The sequence below is a fragment of the Nipponia nippon genome, unplaced genomic scaffold (assembly GCF_047370975.1).
Source record: "Nipponia nippon isolate SJK-2023a ecotype South Korea unplaced genomic scaffold, ASM4737097v1 scaffold_1, whole genome shotgun sequence".
NCBI lineage: Eukaryota > Metazoa > Chordata > Aves > Pelecaniformes > Threskiornithidae > Nipponia > Nipponia nippon.
The window spans coordinates 128,968,906-128,988,640 of NW_028262290.1; the positions used below are offsets into that span (position 1 = coordinate 128,968,906).

Here is a 19,735-nt window from a genome sequence, read left to right on the forward strand (position 1 = left end):
GCCTCGGACATGGTAAACAGTAAAGAACATTTCCAGTGGTGCCCAAGCCAATTTCCCCATTAGGAGTACAACCCTGCCTCTGCTCTCCAGGGCTGGTCTCGTCTCCCAAAAGAGTATTTACATTTTATCACGCAATTTCTTCATCGGAGCTTCATTATGCCAGTTATCACCAATTATGCAAAAAATCACGTGTTCCCTGGGTAAACAGCATGAATTGCTAGATAACAACCAGCCTCCCTCTGTAACAAAACTACAGGAGACCAGCCTCTGACACACCTGCTTATCATTACACAGTACGAAGAGGGAGAAAACCAGCCTGGTCCTGCCTTTTGCATATTTAAATGCAACGCAATGTGGAGTATAGGCGAATGCAAGCGCCTGCCCCTCACGATACCTCTCCTTTGACCCCCACAGGGAAGGGAAGGATGGGTTCACGGCATGCCTGCTAACGGCAGGGCAGGAGCACATACGGCACTGCCGGAGGTCCTCGGCCCTGAAATTAGACAAGAGCACTTTGTTCCCCCCTTCCTTTGGTAGGGCAGCACGTGAGATGAGAGCAGCAAAGCGCCTCCTCAGCCAGGGAGCCGGGAGGAGCTGGGTCACAGGCCTGAGAAGTCAGCGCGTTGGCTCCTGGCAAGGGCTGAGGGAAGGCACAGAGAGCCCAGCATCGGCCCCGGGATAGCACCTTTGAGTCCGCTCACCACAGTACAGGGAGTGGGGTGTTTATTGGTGTTATTTTGTTAAGACAATCACATCGTCCCGTCATCCAGGGATTTGGTCTTGGCAGTGTTCATGTAACCCAGCACGCGACTCACTCATCTGGCAGAGGCGCCAGGCTCCCCGCAGTGTCCAGTCAGGTCTGGGGAGGACGCTGCCACGCACCTCCATGTTGCCCATGGGGCCAAGCGAGGCCAACCCCAGCTGTGGGACAGCCGCACACTCCGGCCACCTGTCCTTGCTGGTGCTCTGGCCACCCGTCCAAGTGGCAGCTCCTCACAGGGCCACGGCTCCGGGGGTGAGGCCCTCCTGGGCTACTGGCCCCCTTGGGCGGCACAGCCCGGGGCACCGCCGCCGTCGAAGACCTCGGGGCTGTCGGCCAGCAGCGAGGTGCGCACCTTCCTCCTCTCCTTGAAGCGGCCCGAGTGGGAGACTCGGAGGCTCCGGCGGTTGCTGCCGCCCGCCCCCGCGGCCTCGCCGCTGCCGAAGGGGGACGGCTGCTCCTCCGGGCCGCCGGGGCTGGGGGGGGCGGCGGGGGCCTCGCTGGCGGCGGCGGGGGGCGGCGGGGCGGCCGCCGCTTCCTTGGGCTTCTTCTTGCTGGTCAGCGACTTCCACCAGGGCCCCGCCGAGCTGCCCTTCACGCCGGCGCGGGGGGCGGCGGTGGCCGCGGCGCGGTCCGCCATCTCGGGCGCCTGCGGGGGGGGAAGAGAGCGAGGGCGGGCTGGCAGCCGGGCAGGCCGCCACCCCGCCTGCCGGGGCGCCTCCGCCGCTCGGGGACCCCTTTTCCCCAGCACCGGGGAGGCGGGCAGCCCCCCAAGGCGGGCAGCGCTTCTGGGGGGAGGTCTGCGCTTCCCGCCGGGCGCTGCCGAGCCGGGAGGGACGGCTCTCGCACAGGCGGCCGGGTGGGCGCGGGGGCAGGATTTCGGGCTTTGCCCCTGGCCGAGCCCCGGTGACAGGCTCTGGAGGGGCACCCCGCCTTCCCCCGGGCGGCCGGCAGAGTTAAAGGGAAACACAGCCCCGGAGCTGAGCCGCCGGACCCGCTCCCGGCACTCGCCACCCCCCGACCCCAGAAGTGGTCCCCGAGGCCCGGCACCTTGGGGCTGCTGCCGCCCCGCGGGCTGGGGCCGGGAGCCCGCGCACCTCCTGGGGGCTCCTGCCGCGGGGCGCCGCTCTCTCCCGCCCTCCCCGCCGGCTCCCGGCGCAACAGGTACGGGGGGCGACACTGACCTGCGGGTCCCGCCCGCTGCGGGAGCGCTCTCCTTCTCCCCCGGGGAAGCGCGGCCGCTCCTCCCTCCGCACGCCCCTACGGCTCCATCGCGGCGGCAGGGAATGAGGGACGAGGCCGCCGGGCGGCGGGGAGCGGCGGCTGTGCGGGGCGGCAGGTGGCAGCCAGCCCCGCGGCTCGCCCCCGTGGGCGGGGCGGCGGCCCGGCCGGCCCCGGGGCCGGGGCGGCTCCGCTCACCTGCCCGGCTCCCGCCGTCCGGGGCGGGGAGCGGCCGCGGCCGGCGGCCCGGGGAGGGGGGACCGGCCCCGGGGTGCGGGGGAAGGTCGGTGTCCCCCTGAAGGGGCACCCGGCGGGGAAGGAACAGGGAGGAGGAGGAGGAGGAGGAGGAGGAGGAGGGAGCCTCCCTGCAGGTGAGGCGGCACCGTAAGGGCATAATGAAAGCCAGGGCTACCAGCGGTGGATGCGGTGTTGGCGTGCATGGCTGAAACCGCAACGCGTTTCGTTTGTGCACACGACAGGTGTGCGCAGGTGACTATTTTGTAGCCTTGAAGAAAATAGAATTGTCTTTAATTGCGCATCTTTACAAAATGAACGTAGCTGACATGCTAAGAGAGACAGTGCCGTCTATATAAATATAAATATATAATATATATATAAAGTATTAGTTTATACTTGAACTGGCTTAGAATTGGGACTTTGAATTTCTGTGTGATCATATACAGCCATACAAATGCCTTTACCTTTTTTTTATTCATCCAGAAAGGAAAAAAAAAAAAAAATTGCTTGTGCCACGCCATGTGTTAAAAATGGTGATTTGTTCTTTGGAGAACTACGCCATGTAATATTGATTTGATTCTTAACGCCCCTTCGATCAGCTACACATTCAGTTACTCAAGGATGCCTGTGATCATATGGAGGAGTCCGTGAAAGCAGTGGTATTTCAGCCTCATCTTCTTTTGCAGATTAACCTCTGCTACTCGCAGCTTCCCTGAATAGCCCATAAAGACACGTGGAAATTGGTGAATGCAGGTTACTGAGGGAGAGGAGCCTGGGGTGTGCGCTTACATTGCTCTGTAGATTGCTCTCTTCAAACCCAAAGGGTTTTGGACAGGGAAGCCTGCACACTTGAAAGCACTCTAAGCTGTCTATCATACTAACCTATGTCAGCAGCAAAAAATCTCTCCTATGGAATAAACCAGTAACTTCCAGTGAGAAAAGATGGCCTTTACATTCCCTCCTGACAAGTAAGCAGCAGCTAGCATTTTCTAAGATGCATAGCACCAGGGCGTTGGGCTCTGCTGGGCCAAGGGTAGCAACAGATATAAGGTCAAGTTTCTCCCAGTGACTATAACTTACTGCTATGCTACTCATTTGTATGTATGGAGAAGGAGAACACCAGCATCTCTCATCTTGTGTCCCAGGAAAGTGCCTGGGAAAAAGGGAGTTTATGGAGAAGTCAGGATAAATATTATTATTAAAAGTCCTTTTCACAAAACATTGCTGGTTGACATTTATAGCTTCCATTCTGGTTATAGGCTTATATAAAACATTTACCACCATATTACTTGTTTATATTATTTTGATTACCATAGGCCTGACCTCTTAGCTCACATAATGCCAAACTTAAATCTGTGTGTTTTTTTCAGTTTAGCCTGTTTCAAAGAATCTTACAATGCAAGAGATTTGTTCTTTTTGACACTGCACTGAAAGCAAGGTCTACTGAAAAGAGACAGGCAGGTTGGAAAGCTTTGTAAGAGACAGTGCACGTGGGAGGGTGCTGCCTGCATCTGTGTGTGGCTGCACAGGAGAACAGCAAAACCTGCTCTCCCTGCGAAAGTCACTGCTACGAATCAGTCACAACGTGCTGTTCCCCAAGATTGTCACTGAGGTTAATGTTTCTGTAAAAACAACTCTGATGGTGAAAATGTTATGTTCTGCCCCTTTCTTACTGCAACAGTACTTGTTGCATCCCTTCTGTATGCACGTATTTACAGCATTGATATAAAAGGGAAAGTAAAATAACCCATTGACTCTTTCAATGCATGGAAGTTAACTACTATATTCATTTAATACAGCTGCTGCAGTTATATTATGTCCTTTCTTTGCAGGAGGAGAGGATAAAAATTAATGGGGTTTTGTAGTCCCAACTAGGGTGGATGTGCAAGATTCTAGCAGGCACCCCAGTACACTGCAAAATAAAACTGTATGTCCTTTTCTCCTACATGGTAACATGCTCCTTTTGTGTAGGATTGGACCATATTGACATAGGTTCTCTTCATAATTCTGCAGGCTCTCCAAAGTTCAGAAATACCCCGGTATTCTCAAATTTTAGATTCCCAAAGACTAACTTTAATGTCAGCTCTCAAACTAACCTTAATTACAACACCTAAACTGTTACTGCAGTGAAAAGAAAAGAAAAGAAAAAAAAAAAAAGGTGTTTGTTGCACTTCCCACCATCCTTTTTCCAAACTTTGCAGATGCTGCTGTGTTCAAGTTGAAACTGGGCTCTGCAAACCTTAGATTACCAAACCACACTCTTACCTAATTGTGTTGAGGGGATCCATTCTACTCGCAGTAGAAGAAAGGCACTGTCCACTGCAGACACCAGCCTTCCTGACACTGTGGACTACCCAGCGTCCAGCTGCGCTCTGGAACCTTTTGGTTTCCAAAAAATAACAGTAGCTTTAACCCTGATATTCAATGCAGTTATAATTATACCAAGGGAATTCAGCGACGCCCTCAGAAACATAAAGGGCGCTAGTGAATACTGATATCAGATCTCTTATTTGCCCTGAAGCCCCACACCATCTGGCAAATACAGTGGACTTTTGAAACCTGGGATTCTCAAATGCTAACCTTAGGGCCAAGGACATGTTTGAGCCTACTGCATAAAAAACCATATGGCACTGGCACCTATAAAGAGCGGAGCTCTTCTTGGGTCCATGTTTCCAGCAACATTCAACAGCGTGCTTGATTCTTCAGGTTTTGATTCTTAAACTCTAACCCTGACCTGACATACAACTGAGCAATTGGCCCTTAGAAAGAAAATTTGCGACAGTGATACCTGCTGGCACAAGCGGGCCTTTTAGCATTTAGCATTAAAATCAGTTCTTGAAACTCCTAGATCTCAAAGCCTAAATGTCACTTTAATTTTAACCAGGGGACCCCTGTGTACAGGAAAAGACCCCACAAAGACTGGGCTCCCATCCACATCGGGCTGTCTACTCTGACAAAGGCAGCAGTAACCTCAGCCCTTTAAGCTTTAGATTTCCAAGTGCCAGCAGCATCTCAAACCTTAGCCTTTGCCGTTATCCACAGGAAGGACTCCAACCCTTTTGTAAAGGGGAAGAACATTTTCCCTTTTGGTGCCAGCCTGCTGCTTAAGGCTGTGGGACTGCAGCATCCACACCCAGGCTATGCCTCTCCTGCCAAAAAAATAGAGCCAGGCAGTGGGTTTGAACCCTGCACCTGGTGAACTGGCCCTCTTCTTAGTGGTGCCTCCCTGGCATGGTTTTGGCCTATGTCATTTATAACCCACTCTTCAGCCATGGTTTGGAGGCAGTAAGAACGAGGAATTATTCCTCCTAGGCAGAATGGACAGAACTACACCAGTTTGTCTCCCTCCATAGTCCTCCAGCTTTATTGCAACAGGTTTTGCACCCTCAAACACTTCAGTACACAACCACTCCTCGTGTTACAGTCTAGGACATGCGTTGCACCATCTCAGCCTCAGGGTATGAAAATACCAGTTTGATGGGCTGCAGCACAGCCCTTGCATTATTACAGGTGCTAAATCACAATTTTTGATTCAGTGCCTCTAGAAAACAATGTACTCTGAAAGGCCACAGGTGACACCACGGACCCCTGGGGGGACCTCAGTTAAGTACAATGTAATGTGGACAGGGCAAGTCTGCACTGTTTGGCATGGGAGAGGTCCTTGACCCCATTTTATTGAGTGACACAGATGTAGTCTTTCCTAATCTTACCTCCAGCACTAGTGCAGACAATATCCTTGCTTACATGGGCCCTAACAGTAGCTCTACGAAGGGAACTAGGCCTGTAGTGGAACATAAGGCATGTGTTAGTGCTAGTGCTCATGCTCATTGAATGGGAAGTTCAGCTTTGTTAATAAATCTGTCTCAGAACAGCATAACCCAACAGATTCTGAAAGTTTCCCTTAACAATACCTATACCTATAACGAAGCCCAAAACTTCATCAAAACAGACCATAAACACAGCTCCTCAAACTTTCAGTTCCTGACCAGCCACCAGCCCTTTCTTGTATCCCATGAATTCATCCCCACACCAGGAGCAGACAGAGGAGTGTAGGCCCCTAACAACACCAGCCCTTTTCTTATGTCGATATATCCAGCAGCAAACTCAGTCTGTTTCTTTGAATCCCAAATTCTAAGCCTCATCTTCTCTTTCACCCTTATAGTATCTGGAGATAAAACTAAGGTCATGTTCCTATAGCAGAACATACAAATAAAGATATTTGTGACTGTTGACATCAGTACCCTTCCTAGCTCTGCAGGCTTTGCAAAAAAGCAGTTCATCCCATATCCACATTCCTAAGCAGAGAACCCACACACCGAGTAGAGGGACAGAATTGATCATTATTGATACCAGCACGCTGCAGTTCTTGCAACTTCAGTAACAACTCAGTTCTTTAGGCTTTACATTTCCAAAGTCTATCCCTATTCCTACCTTAATTATAACTGTAAGACTCATGTTTACAACAACAAAAAAGCCACCATAAATAACTGTCCCTTATTGACATCAGCCCTATTCCTAATACTGAGGGCTGTGCAGCATCCAGTAACAATACAGGTTCCTCAATATCTGGATTCCTAATCTAACCCTGACTGTTATGTTCATGCTTATGCTCCTTGTTATGAACACCTATGGACCTCAGTCTCCTAATGTTCTTGGGCAGCAGCATGTGGTAAATAATCTGGAGCTTCATGCACATTGGTCATACCCATACCTGCCCTAGAGTAGAACAGAAAATAAGGTAGCTTTGAGTATTGCCAGCAGCAATTTGTGTTCTTCAAGATCTGCAGTTCCAAACCCTACAGCTGACCCTACTCCTCATTCTAACTTTCATCTTAGTAGTAACAAATGGCTCATACTTTAGAGAAAAGAGAGAATACTTTGACCCCCACCTTGTCAGGCCCTGCAGAACCCTGCAACGAAGGCAGCTTCCAGTGGTAAGCTTGGTTCCTCACATCCCCAAGTCTACCGTAAACTGAACCCTGACAGTTCCTCTACCTAAAACCCGCTGCTCATTTCTATTGTAGATTATAAGGCACTGACTCCAACCGACACCAGCTTTCTTCCTAACTGCAGTCCTTACAACATCCTGCAATAATCCATGTCCTTCAGGCTTTGAACTCCCAGTCCTGGCTCTAGCTGTAGCATCAGCATAATTATATCCCGAATACCATGCCTTCAGAGAAGGATAATGTGAAGTGTGGCCCCCATGTAAGAACCATTGATGTCCTCAGTCTGCAAGCCCTAGAGCATTCAGCAATAATCACAGTTCCCTAAGGTTCAGATTTCTGAATCTTAACCATGATCTTTACTTTAATCAAGGAATTAATCTCTACAGCTAAAGAACATAAAACGTATTGACGCTCTCACTCTTATCTTCATGAGCCCTATAGTCTCTTCATTCTCTTTAGATAGCTGTAGGGGATATAGCAATGTAATTCTGCTTTGAAGATCCAGTTAGATGGCATTCTTCTCCTTGTGTAAGTGTTTTGAATTACCTGCCTAGTCGGAGTTTTCATCAGTTCCTGGTTATTGGCAGGGGGGTTTGTTGGCACTCGAATCTTCTTCCTCCCTTTTCTGTAGACCTTGAGCCTGTACTTGTCAATGAAGAAATAAGAAGGCGGCCAACAGGCTCCTGTGGCTTGTGCCCTTTGAGCAAGGTTTGGGGAGAGTGCAGCATCGAGGGAAGATGTTGTAGCCTCTCCAGCTGCTGCCACTTTGGGGAGCTTAAACAGCTGGAGAAGTGCCCGCTTGTGGACCTTTCTGTGAGCCTTCCTCCCATCCCCATCTCCTTTTCTGTCCTCTCCAGCCCCTTCTCAGGCAGCAGGGCAGTACCTACCCAGCTGTTAGCAGGATCAGGGGAGCAGGCTGCCATTGCCCTGCCTGTACTGTGTTGGGGAGAAAGTGACACTGGCAGCAGCTGAAGGTACAGCAGAAGAGGCTGTCGGCTGTCTTCATCTCCAGGTGGGAGGGAGGGGGAGACAGCAGCAGATTGCCCAGCTGCGTTAGGGAAACGCTCTCCTCTCCCTCTAGACATGTGAGTCCGGGGGGGGGGGGCCCAAGCAAACACAGTTAATCATCTCGCAGTGTCTCATTTATACAGGTCTGCACTGTGCAGTGTTTCAGCTTATCATAAAAGAGAAGACACAGTTGCTCCACGTGCTCTGCAAGCTGCTCTCAGTACCTACCTTCACTTTCACCTCCTTGCAACCTGACCTTAAGCCTTCCTTCAGCCCAGCTATTTAATACCTCCCGGCACATCTCTGAGACCTTACTAACACCAGAGTTTTGCCCAATACTACACCCGCAATCCCTAAATTTGACAGCAACGCACAGCTCAGGCCTTTCAAGCACCTTGTTTCAGGAGAGATCCCAAACCTGCTATATTCCTTCCCAGAGGGTCAGGCCAAGTACCCCTGCAGCTCTGGCTCCTTCATTAAGCTCAAATGTTGTGTGAGCTTTGAGACTGTTAAGCGTATAGGAAAGTGTAGTCTTACCTCTTGCTTAGAAATAAAATGAATGTGGTACCAATTGACCCAGCTTTGTGCTCTGTTAGACCCACTCTGCAGCTTAAACTGACATCAGCTCGCAGAGCGGTGAGTGGAGAGCAAAGCTGTGTTTCCTTTGTAACTTAATTTTAAAAAGTTTTCCCGAGGAAACAATATCTGTGCTTATGCTCTTTTTGTCTCTTTTTTTTTTTTTTTTCAAATATTTCTCCTTCCTCAGTAACTTCTACATCCTTTGTCCAATTCCAATGGTATTTGACAAGTGGGAGAGAGATAACTAAGTTTCACAACCACTGGTCTCTGGGTAGAGGAGCCCCAAATCAGTGTCTCAGTTGAGGAATCCCTTCAAGGGTTCCCTGTTCGATCTTGCCTGCCAGCTGCCTTTTCAGTACACATGTGCTTTGGGGTCGGACACAGCACATGCTGCCTCCTCTCCAGCGCAGCGTTCTCAGGAAGCGATTCCTTCGCTCAGTTGCCCCGGGAGGCTCGAAATATTTAAACCTGACAGCAATGAGTCAAATACTCTGCAAAGACAGAGATACAAAGATGAAATTTCAGCTGTTCCACAGCACTTTGGAAAGTTCCTACCTTACAAACCATTAATTTCATGTAATGCTTTACTAGTCGTGGCTAAGACACTTCTGCTTTATGGGAGGCAAGTCGTCTCACGCCGGTAGCGCCCAAGACCAGCTGTAAGGGGGTACAGAGTTGCAGCCATCGTACCAGAAGATGGGGCTAGCTGAATGGCAGATGGGAAGCACGGGTGGCTGCTGGCAGCAGGGGACTCCTGCTGCGCCCGCAGCACTCCACCAAAGGCCTTCTCCAGTAGCTGGAGGGGAACAAGGTTCCTGCCCAACATCCAGCTGCACAGAGGCTCCAGTGCAGTCAGACACAGGTAGCTCACCTGCCTCCGGAGGAGCGGAGCTGCATTCCACTCGAGATGAAATGACCTAGCAGGGAAGTTACAACAGCTCAAACACAGGCCCCTGGAGCATCTTTCAAATGACTCTTACTACGCCCTAGTAGCACCTCACGTGAGATATGTCATCGCACTCTGCTGAATGCTTTGAAGCAAAGGGAAGATCCAGTCAGACACATTTTTTCTGTGTACTGGAGTATAGGCTTGCATTACAGAGCTACATGCTTTGTGTTCTGCTTTAGCTGTCAGTTTTGCAGAGAAAAGTCTTCTGGTTGTTTATGTCCTTGAATGGCGAATTTGGAACTGAGACGATCAGATCTCTGAGGTGCTGCTCAGCCCCAGGTGCAGCGGTGATGGCCCCAGTAAGTCTGACGTAAGAGATGAAGTGTGTGCAGCACTAGGGAAGCCTGGAAGGGACAGGGTCCTTTTATCTCCATGCTCAGTGTGGCCCTGAGGACGCTGGCCATCTGTCAGCCGAGACAAACATGGACAATTCATTAAATATTTGTGTTTTAAGATGCAGAATCATACTCTTCCCTCCGTCCAACAGATTAGAAACTTCTGCCCTCCAAAGACACCATGCATGGGTATTTCTAAACACACCGCTTTGTACTGTCATTGAATCCTTAGGATGGGGCATGTGTTGAAGACCCCAGACTGTGAGACATGTCAAAGCTACCAGTTTGCTCATGGTAGAGGGAAAGGGAGAAGCAGAAGTAGAATGGCTTGTTTGTCTTCCTGCAAAAATAAAAAATGGTACTAAAATATTGTTCTTGCCTTAAAAAAATAACTCATTACTGAACTGACCAGAAAAAATAAAGGAAGTCATTGTTAGTCAAGTGTCTGCATTCGAGGGAGCGGAAAGTGCTCTGATGGCATTGATTCTTGGAAATTGATTGGATTGATACTGCGATTCATTACTTGCTTGAAGTTTTACACAGAGGTGGTTCAGGGTGGTCGCAGAAAATAAATGGGTGCATAGGCTTGGCTGTGGTAGTATGGGCATCCAAGTGCCAATCTGAAACTGCTGACGTTCAGTAAAACTGTTCTAAGTTTTCCAAGTAGGAAAGTTTCCAGCAATGTCAGGATGGTAATTAGCAATTGATTTTCATTTGGCAGCTTGCCATGTGATCAGAGTGGCAGACACCAGAACTCTTTAACACATTTAATGGGATTCTTCCTTCCATTTACACTATCATAAATTACAAAGCATATTTCACTTCACAAAATAAAACCATTTCCAGATCATTTTTATGACAGTATTAAGTAGTACATAACCTACAACAAATAGTCCTGTACAAGGCAGGAGGCTCTATGGAAGTATTGGGAACTCAGACTATTTAGCATTTGCTCTGCAATCTGGGTTAATCTATCTAGCCCTTAGTTATTTCTCTAGAAGATGACAGATTTACAGTCATACCCTCCACCTCCCTTCATTATCATAGTTACACATATTTTTCAATTTGAATAGAAACATGTGCTCCCTGAAATAATTCAGGAAACTGCATCACTGAGTTACCAAGTATATGATACAAACGATTGAGATGAGGGATTATTATAATTTTTTTTTGTATTGAAAATTGAGTTTGGTAGTAAAGTATGTTGATTTTCTATGCTTGCAGAAACATCTCATGCTGAGAAACAGTTTTAACATTAGGAATAAGTTGCAGTTAGACTATGAACTCTGTAGGTCAATGTTTGTGAGGGGAGAAAAATATTAAAATTTGGTAATAATTAAATTTACCAACTCCCACATTTCCTACACATTCTTTCTTTCTCTTTTTTTTTTAAACAAACCATCAGGAAACACATTCAAGATAAATACCTACATTTTTAGCAGATTTACTGTACGTTTATAAATACAGAAACATGACAAAACATAACTCGATTTTTACAGAAAAACCAAATCCTTCATAATTAACCCAAAAAAGTGCTAACTTTTCAACAAGGCCAGAAAATATCCAGTGTCCCAGCATCACTTACTTAACTTACATAATACTGTAGTCCAAGAAAAACCTGGCATATGAAACTGATACTACCACCAGGACTTTTGAAAAATTCTCAATACCATATTTTACATGGGAGTAAAAAAAAAAGCAGAGAAAATACTATATGTTTTGGGAAATATCAAATGGCTAAAAGTGTAGAATCTTAGGATGCTAGTGCCTAAATGCAAAGAAACCTAAGGAAAGCTGGAATACACACAAGAAAAGAATTCTCCTTTAAAACACTTGCAATGAAAGAGGTATGTCAGATAATACTGCATTAGTGGTAATTGTTTTCAATATATCATAGTAAAAATGCAGGAAAGAATTACATGGAAAATAATCAATGCACCGCATTGATTTATAGCTTGCTAAAATAAAATGCCATTCTTTCAGCTAGGTAAAGTAAAAATATCTTTATAATATAGGTTCTGTTTCACAATTGACATATATAATTATGTCTCATGGAGAGGGAAATGTATAGGCGTATACAAGAAACACTGATTAAGTACCTTTTTGCTTCTCTAGCCATATTAAAATATGTTTTGTGTTTCTTAATAAGTTAACAATAAAATTGTTTGCAACTTCTCAAAACAAATATACATCTGAGGCAAGGCAAAAGATACAAGGTAAGAGGATTTTTTCTGACCTTTTTTTTCCCTTCTACAAAGAGGCATATGTCTATGAGACATAGGCTTTCCCTAAACATTTTGGCATCCATCTGCAACTTTGCAGAAATTGAAGTGCAGTCAAGGAACTTTTCCTTTATGTTTAAAAAAATTTAAAGAAATGTTGTTTTACCTTCAAACTAATTATTTTAAAACAAATGGCTTTGAGGATATGCCTCTCTCTGTCTAAAAGAGAACATCTTCATTTTCTATTAAAATCTGCACAATTAACTTCTGGTACCGCATGTCATTCAGTGTAGCAAGGGTACTGTCCTCTGGAGGTCTCATTAAAGTAGGCCCAAACACTATTCCCAGGTTTTCAGCATTCATAAAATTCTCCTTTTCATGCAAGGTAACCCTAAAATAGAAGAAAAAAAAAAAAAGAAAGAAAAAAAAAGTAAGTAGTTGTTTACTTCCCAGAAGAAAAGAATATATGCATCTTAAACTGTAGTCCCACTTCACATGAAGCATTGGTAAATAATGACATTTTTCAGTAACAATTTTTACTTTCACTCAATATAGTAACTGTTTCCACAGCAAGTACAATGCAACTACGGTGGGGTGTGGTTTCCAGTGCCTTTACACACCCATCATGCGACTCTTAAGTGATTTTTCCATGTGGCTATTTGTTAGGGTATAAGAATTAGTGACAGATGCTTTTCTGAAAGGCATAATAATGATTTACATGACGATGTATGGAGCAGTCCTCTACTCTGCAGTAACTACAGCTCTCTGGCATGTTACACTTGGTGTGCATCACACCGGAGGTGTGGATGTGCTTCCCGAATACGAACCAGATTTTCTTTTGATTGCCAGTGACCCCCATGCTTCCAGCCTGCAGGAACCCACATGTTCACACATTTCTGCCTTGCTGGCTGCCTCAGGCCAACCAACAGCTGAGTGACTCTGGTTACTCATTATACTTTAGGAGCATGCTGAATCCTGGAGCAGTCCAGAGAGGTGGCTTGCTAAAGTCAGACTGCTACAAATGCCATCTATCCTTGACAGAGAACAGAGGCATGTCTAGGAAGGAACCTGGGCTGTTTTGTTCCCTGAGGCAGCTCATATCATGTAAATACAAAAAAAGGTAGGCTACATGTGGCTGGAACAAACACAGGCTGCCAAGGATGCAGAGAAGTCATCCCGTAGGCTTGCTGGAAAAGGCAAGATGTGCTTAGGGTTTCCCTCCAGGTAACAGAGCTGGATCACATCAGTGTTGTGCCAGCAAGCCTTTGGCATTTGATTTCGGTCCTGAGAGTGCTCTTGCACTGCAGTGTAGAGACAGCCATGGTCCCTTAATCGGTCACGGTCCCTCGTGGACCAGACACTTGCTGTTACTAAGCAGGGTACAGGTGAAGTTTCACATCTCCTCCACACACAAGTCCTCTGCCAGGGTGGAGCACATCTGGTTTGGGAACCAGCTCTGCTGGCAACAGCTGAGACTGCCCCTGGCCATGGCAATTCCCAGCTGGGCAGCAGTGGATTCACTCATGCCATCAGTGGAGCACAAAGAACCTGAAAGCAAACGTAATCTGGTCTTCCCTTGTTTGCAAGGTCCTTATATGACTAGGTTTTTCTTCTACTATTGGCTCTCTGCAAAGAGTGTCTCTGTCACAGAAAAACACTGTTCCTCTTTGCTTTCAGGACAGAAGTCCATTAGTGCCCCTACTCACAGATATGTCCTCATCTTCTAGCACAGATAAGTTAGCTGTGTTTTGCAAGGAGAAAAGACGAACCAAGGCTGCCTAGCCCAAGCCACCTCTGTGCGAGTGTATGCGTAACACTGCTTTCCATCTGCGGCCGTATGCAGCAGAGATGTTGAACAGCTATGCAATACCGCATACATCTTACTAGCACCTCTGCGCAGGACTGTGGGGCTTCTTGCATGGCCTGGGGTGAACACAGAAGATTCAGCTGCACAGCTTCACTGCAACGTCAGCATGGATGGAGTTGTATGTATTTCGCCACAGGGGGGACTGCTCATGCTATTGTATTTCCTCCAATTTTGAGCAAAAAGTTATCAGAAAGAATGTTCCATTTGACTGAAGGAAACAATTAATTAATTAATTGACTGACAAGCTTATTTTTCATTGTTGATATTGTCCTCCGCTGGATTTTCCTGACTACACTAGGTTATTCTTTCAATGAAGGAGGAAGAAAGACAATAAAGACAATAAACAGATTCAGGGAAGGTATCTCTGATTTTTCAAAAGCAATACAAAACTTACTCAACTTTGAGCTCAATTTAGTGTCCCTTCCATTCGGTAAAGAAATACAAAGTGCTTTACACAGCAACTCAGTGCAGTTTCTTTTCTGTTGAGAAAGAGCGCTGGTGTAGAGGCTACGATCCTGCAGTGATCCTGCAGTCTATACATAAACAGACTCCCTGACACCAGTCCGTGTTTGCTCTGTGCAGGAAGAGCCCTATAGGGCTGGAGCTGGGACTCTATGTTTAATCTACAGAACTGCATAGTCTGACCCTAAAGAATCCTTCCCTCTTTCGCATTCAGATCTCTCTGACAGATTCTCCATAGGAACTCACATGCACTTGATTTCCATGCAGACGCTGAAAGCTACAATTTAGGAAAGGAGAGGAAATTCATTGCGTGACTTGCAGGTATTTGAGAGAGAAAGCTTAATCAGCTGTTTGGACTATTTTTGTCTCATCAGTAGTTCAGCTCAACAGCTGAACCAAAGCCTGTACTGCAGTTCATGAAAAAGAAGGAAGGCAAGTCAGTACTTGGCTATTAAAAATTTGCTGCCAGGACATGAAAGCACTGATTCTGTACACAGGTTGCTTGTCTACAGCCTCCACAGGCCTTCTTAAAAGCCAACATGGTTCATCCTGAGTTGTCTGTGCATATGTGCTGACAAGAGTGGGTATTTGCACATCTCATTTCTGCAGAGTCCAAAGAAGCTCCTGCATGCCCAGGTAATGTCTCACCAAAAGCTAAAATACTCAGTTGTAATGACCTGAGCCAATTCAAAATGAGGAGAAGTCTCTGCATAATGAGAACCGGATTGAGCATGAAACGCACCTCACACAAGCTCTCTGATGCAATTTTATGTGAGTTGAGATCTTTTTCTTTTCATGTTGGCATTAATATTGCAGAATAGTGCAGATCAAACCCAGAAAATACTCCAAATTTGCAACCGTGCTGCAAGTAGTGGGACAATGAAGAAGAGATCAAAAATGAAATTTAGGCACTTTTGAAAATTTTGTATGTTTTATGACTAAAGAAGCTTAGGAAAGCAAATGAGGCAGAGTGTGTTTAAAACCAGAAGAGAGAGGAAATAACTGGTAAGGGCCTGTATTGCTTTTACTAGTCGTATAAAAACAGGCCCTCCTTGATTCTTGGCTTAACTGTGATGTGAGCAAACAACTCGTAAGAGACAGTTCTTTCCTTTTAGGGTTATCGTTCAGGAAGACAAATCAGGAGGTAAAGGGAGGCAGAAGCAAAGCATGATCAAGTGACTTGCTGCAGCACATCTAGCACATCTCTGAAGTACCTACCATTCTGGTATTTTTCAGATATCTGCCTCAGAGAAACATGGCAAATCTCAATTAACTCTTCATAGGCTTGCAATGATCTGCCAGCAAAAGGATCTGTGCTATATATGTGCATAGCTTATATGCATTTATACAAACATAACTTGCCTGTAACATTATTGTTTAAGTGGCAGTGCCCTAATGGAAGCTTTATTGGTACTTTCAGTAATATCTGTCTTTCAAAGCAGAAAATTGTTAAGCTCTTCAAGAATTATCCTACATGCCAATTAACTCACTTTTTGAGATGAATCATTAGGTATCTAAGTGTCTCATAGTGAGCAGCAGGGAGTAACATCAACACTTCATGTATTGCTTCTAGTCGTTCATCAGGATTGGAGATTTCTGTAAAAACACCAAACAGGATTAATGTTAATAGGGCTTTCCATTTGTAAACACGAATAATTCAGGAAGCTAAGTTATTATTATGGAGTCATTTACAAGCCATTGACTGTGCTTGGAGGGATAAATATTAAACTCATAAACATGGAGCTTATCAGCAACTTCTGCATTCTCAACAAAAAAAAGCTTTACAAAGAAATCGGCAACAAAGACCACCCAATAGCCATCTCTATGGTCTGTAGCTCTATCTACAGGCCTGTATAGGTACAGTATCTGAGCTTCATTAAGTGCTTCCTAATACTCTGCCTGGAACTGACTCTTTAAAATCTTACATATGATTACTTCCATTAGCCTTCAACACCAGATGGGAGTGTGGATATATGCTTTAGAGACTGTGCTTGAATATATAAGTTCAGCTAGAGATTGAAATGACATGCAATTACATAAACAAAGAATTCTGAACATCTTTAAATATGTAGGTATCGGTGATCAGAGAGCATCAGTGCTCATTTGGCAATCTCTCTAAAAATCTGAGCAGGATTTACATGTATTTTACAGGAAAAGTATGGATTCCTAAGCTGTGAACTGAGTCAGAGTTATATTTGCTGCATGGCTTTCCATACAAATGGCACCAGGAGCTTGAAATTTTAGATGATTAAGAATCTTTATGTCCTGCTTTTAAGAGACTGGTGTATTGACGTCATAGGAAGTGCTTCCTCTGGGCATGTTCTTCATAGGACTAGTGACGAGCAATAATAATTTCTCTGCCAAGGAGGAAGAGGAGAGTGCAGGAGAGAGGTATCTGGGGTTGCAGGGGGAGTGTGAGGTGGGGTAAGCCAGAGGGGAAGGGAAGGCAGCACAGTGATGCAGACAGACCACTCTTCCTGCTGCTTATCCATGTACTGGGTGCCATTTCAAAATTACTAAGGATACTTTTTAACAAATGCTACTTCTTAGACACCTCAGGTCTTTGACATTTTTTGCTAATAATCTGATTTTGATGCAATCCACCTGGTAAGTTTTCATGAGTGACTATCATTATGTGGAAGGCTGTGCCCCAGAGAGCAGAATTTGAGGGAAATCTCAGCGCTCTCTGCCAACAGTATGGCAATGAACGCTGTTTTCCTCCTCCCTCTCTGGTAGCGTGCACCCACAACCTGCTGGCTCTGGGCAGGGGGTAACTGCACATGCCTCCCATCTGGACATGGGTTAGATACGGTAAGACCTAACGAACAGTGGATGCGCCTGAACTGTGGGGCAGGTGTGGTTTGTGGCGTGCCTCATTGCTCTGATCCCTCACTGACTGAAGGAGGGGATGTGCTTGCCAGCGGTACAGATTTGTTGCCAAAAGAGGCCACGACACAGAAGATGGGGAAAATGGTGGGGAAATGGGAAGCACCCTCGAGGCTCACACTGTTCACTCATCCCTGACCCATCACAGATCACCCAGTCTTGCATGTGTCTGCGGCTGTGACACCAGCCCTGGGATGGTGTACCTGCATGATGTCACCTGCAATAACATTCAGGCAAAAGTTTCATGTGCAAGAAGGATGTGGCAGAGAAGTAGTGAACAGAACAACGCCCTTGCTTCCAATTTGTTGTCTGTCTTTTCTTTTTCTTTAATGTGGACAGCTTTGTGGATGGGAAATGTAATTAAGGATTGGTACAAATTACTATGCAGTACTTACTTGCTGCCTCTATGAACTTGGAATAGGTGTCGTAGGTGATCACGGGAATTGGTAAGTCTCTGAAGTATAGCTTCAGTGCTCCAGCAATGATGTTTATGTCTGGATAAATACTGGCAGAAATATCAGCCTTGTCACCATCTAGAAGGGGAGGAAAAAATCTTTTTGAAACCAGGCTAATTTTGACTGAAGCAAGGCTAGGCTTCTAATTCAGATTTATTGTGTCCAACCTGACAAGAAAAAACAACCTGAAAGCATTTGGAAGGCTTAAATGAGAATATATTGCTTTCAACTTTACTGTATATGAATGAGGAATTGTAGTTTCTTTATCTTTTAGTACACAATTTATTTGCTTACATCGTTTGGAGAGGCTGGTGATTACATCAACAACATCTGCTGTGTACCATCTCACACGTAATGTTTTAATGTTGGATGAAAAATCATGTTAATAATATATTTATTGAATTTGGCCCATTTATTCACTGAAAATAAGCTATTAATAACTTGTTCTGATGTTGTATTTTGTATCCGCAGATCAATGCACAGGAGTATGAACCATTCTTTCCATTTTCACTTGGGGAAACAGAGGCACAGAGAAATAATATGAATTTCCAACATCCCTCAGGAGACCAGTAAGAAAAATTAGAGTAAACGTCCAAATCTTGTAAGGCCTGCACCAATCTATCTATACTAATTAGCTAGTAAGAAAGCCGCCTTGTTTTCTGGATGTCCTCTAATGTCTTCATATTTGACTTATTTATTTATAGCAAAGATTTGAATTTAAATAGACGTGCTATGGCATTTAGCTATACAATTTATTCTGAAATGTGGATCGCAATTTGTTAAATGAATATGGATACTTGTAATGGATGAACAGCTAAATAGATGAATTATGCAACTGAAATGACATACATTTTGTCTGCCACACATTATAACACAGTTAGTCAGAACTCCATTATGGAGCACACTTAATCACATGAGCTTAACATTTACAAGTGTTGGTCGTAAGCCTTTGACCAATGCATGGCTTGCAACAAGTGAAATTACAAGAACTAGCGGCAAGGCTGGATCACCATTATTTTTCAAGTTCAAATGACTACATCTGTTCTGTACGACTTAGTACCTGCATACCCACATTTTCCTCCAGACCGAGACATTCTGCTGTCCTCCCCTCCTGGGGCCTGTCCTTGGCGGTCTTCCAGTAGAAAGACGAGATAGGACACTGGTCAAGCAGGGGCTGAGGCTGTCTAGATTTTATCCCCAGCTTCACCTCAGGCTTCTTTGAGATCAATTATACCCCGTAGTCCTTATTCACCACCTTTCAAGTGAGGATAATAGTGCTTCCCTCGCAGGGGGTGGTGAAGATTAGGACCATACAGTGAGTGGGGCGATGTGAGGTTATGTGAGGCTTGCTTCAACAACGGAGAGGAGTTTGCTTGTATCTGCCAGGAGGTGCAAGCACAAGCTTGGGCTGTTACCACCGAGGCACTGACATGCTGTAAAGCCATCGCCTTGCTTGTCTCAGTAACTAGTGCTTGTAGACATGCCCTGATACAGACAGATGAGTGGGTGTGCTTGATACACGGCATCTAAGATGGTGATAAAGGCTTTCACAGCAGAGTAAAAGAGTTTATATTGATTGTAGACATTTTATACAAACCTATGACATTAATCTTGAAGGGATATGTCCTGTCCAACGTATGCACATAATTCTCATTAAGACTAATAGCGCTACATGTTCTCATCAAGAGGAGATTATATGCTTAAGTGTTTAAAACAAGCAGCCTTTCTTGATGCAGCTGAGCAGTCTGAATACATCCATCAGCATTTAATTTAATACAGCATCAATAAGCCCTAGGAGGATGTTT

At 45.6% G+C, this 19,735-nt stretch overlaps 2 protein-coding genes across 2 annotated transcripts in view; both read right to left on the bottom strand.

Annotated features, from left to right (window-relative positions):
- Nucleotides 1–706: 706 nt before the first annotated feature.
- Nucleotides 707–2,098, bottom strand: PRR15 (proline rich 15). The gene is made up of 2 exons (XM_087748819.1): nucleotides 1,945–2,098; nucleotides 707–1,409 (listed from the first exon to the last, which is right to left on the bottom strand). Exon 2 carries the CDS (start codon nucleotides 1,398–1,400, stop codon nucleotides 1,032–1,034), a length of 369 nt encoding a protein of 122 aa, XP_087604945.1. The 5' UTR covers nucleotides 1,401–1,409; nucleotides 1,945–2,098; the 3' UTR covers nucleotides 707–1,031.
- An 8,692-nt stretch (nucleotides 2,099–10,790) lies between these two features.
- The window catches only part of CHN2 (chimerin 2), a 165,131-nt gene continuing 156,186 nt past the window's right edge, over nucleotides 10,791–19,735 (bottom strand). The window contains exons 11-13 of the mRNA XM_087772315.1: nucleotides 17,871–18,008; nucleotides 16,080–16,185; nucleotides 10,791–12,651 (exon numbers count right to left, since the gene is read on the bottom strand). Of these exons, the coding sequence (XP_087628441.1) occupies nucleotides 12,480–12,651; nucleotides 16,080–16,185; nucleotides 17,871–18,008 (416 nt within the window). The 3' untranslated portion in view covers nucleotides 10,791–12,479. The remainder of the gene's footprint in view (nucleotides 12,652–16,079; nucleotides 16,186–17,870; nucleotides 18,009–19,735) is intronic.

What these genes read in the sequence shown, in the direction of transcription:
- PRR15 (XM_087748819.1), bottom strand. Translation starts at nt 1,400, where the DNA reads ATGGCGGACCGCGCCGCGGCCACCGCCGCCCCCCGCGCCGGCGTGAAG.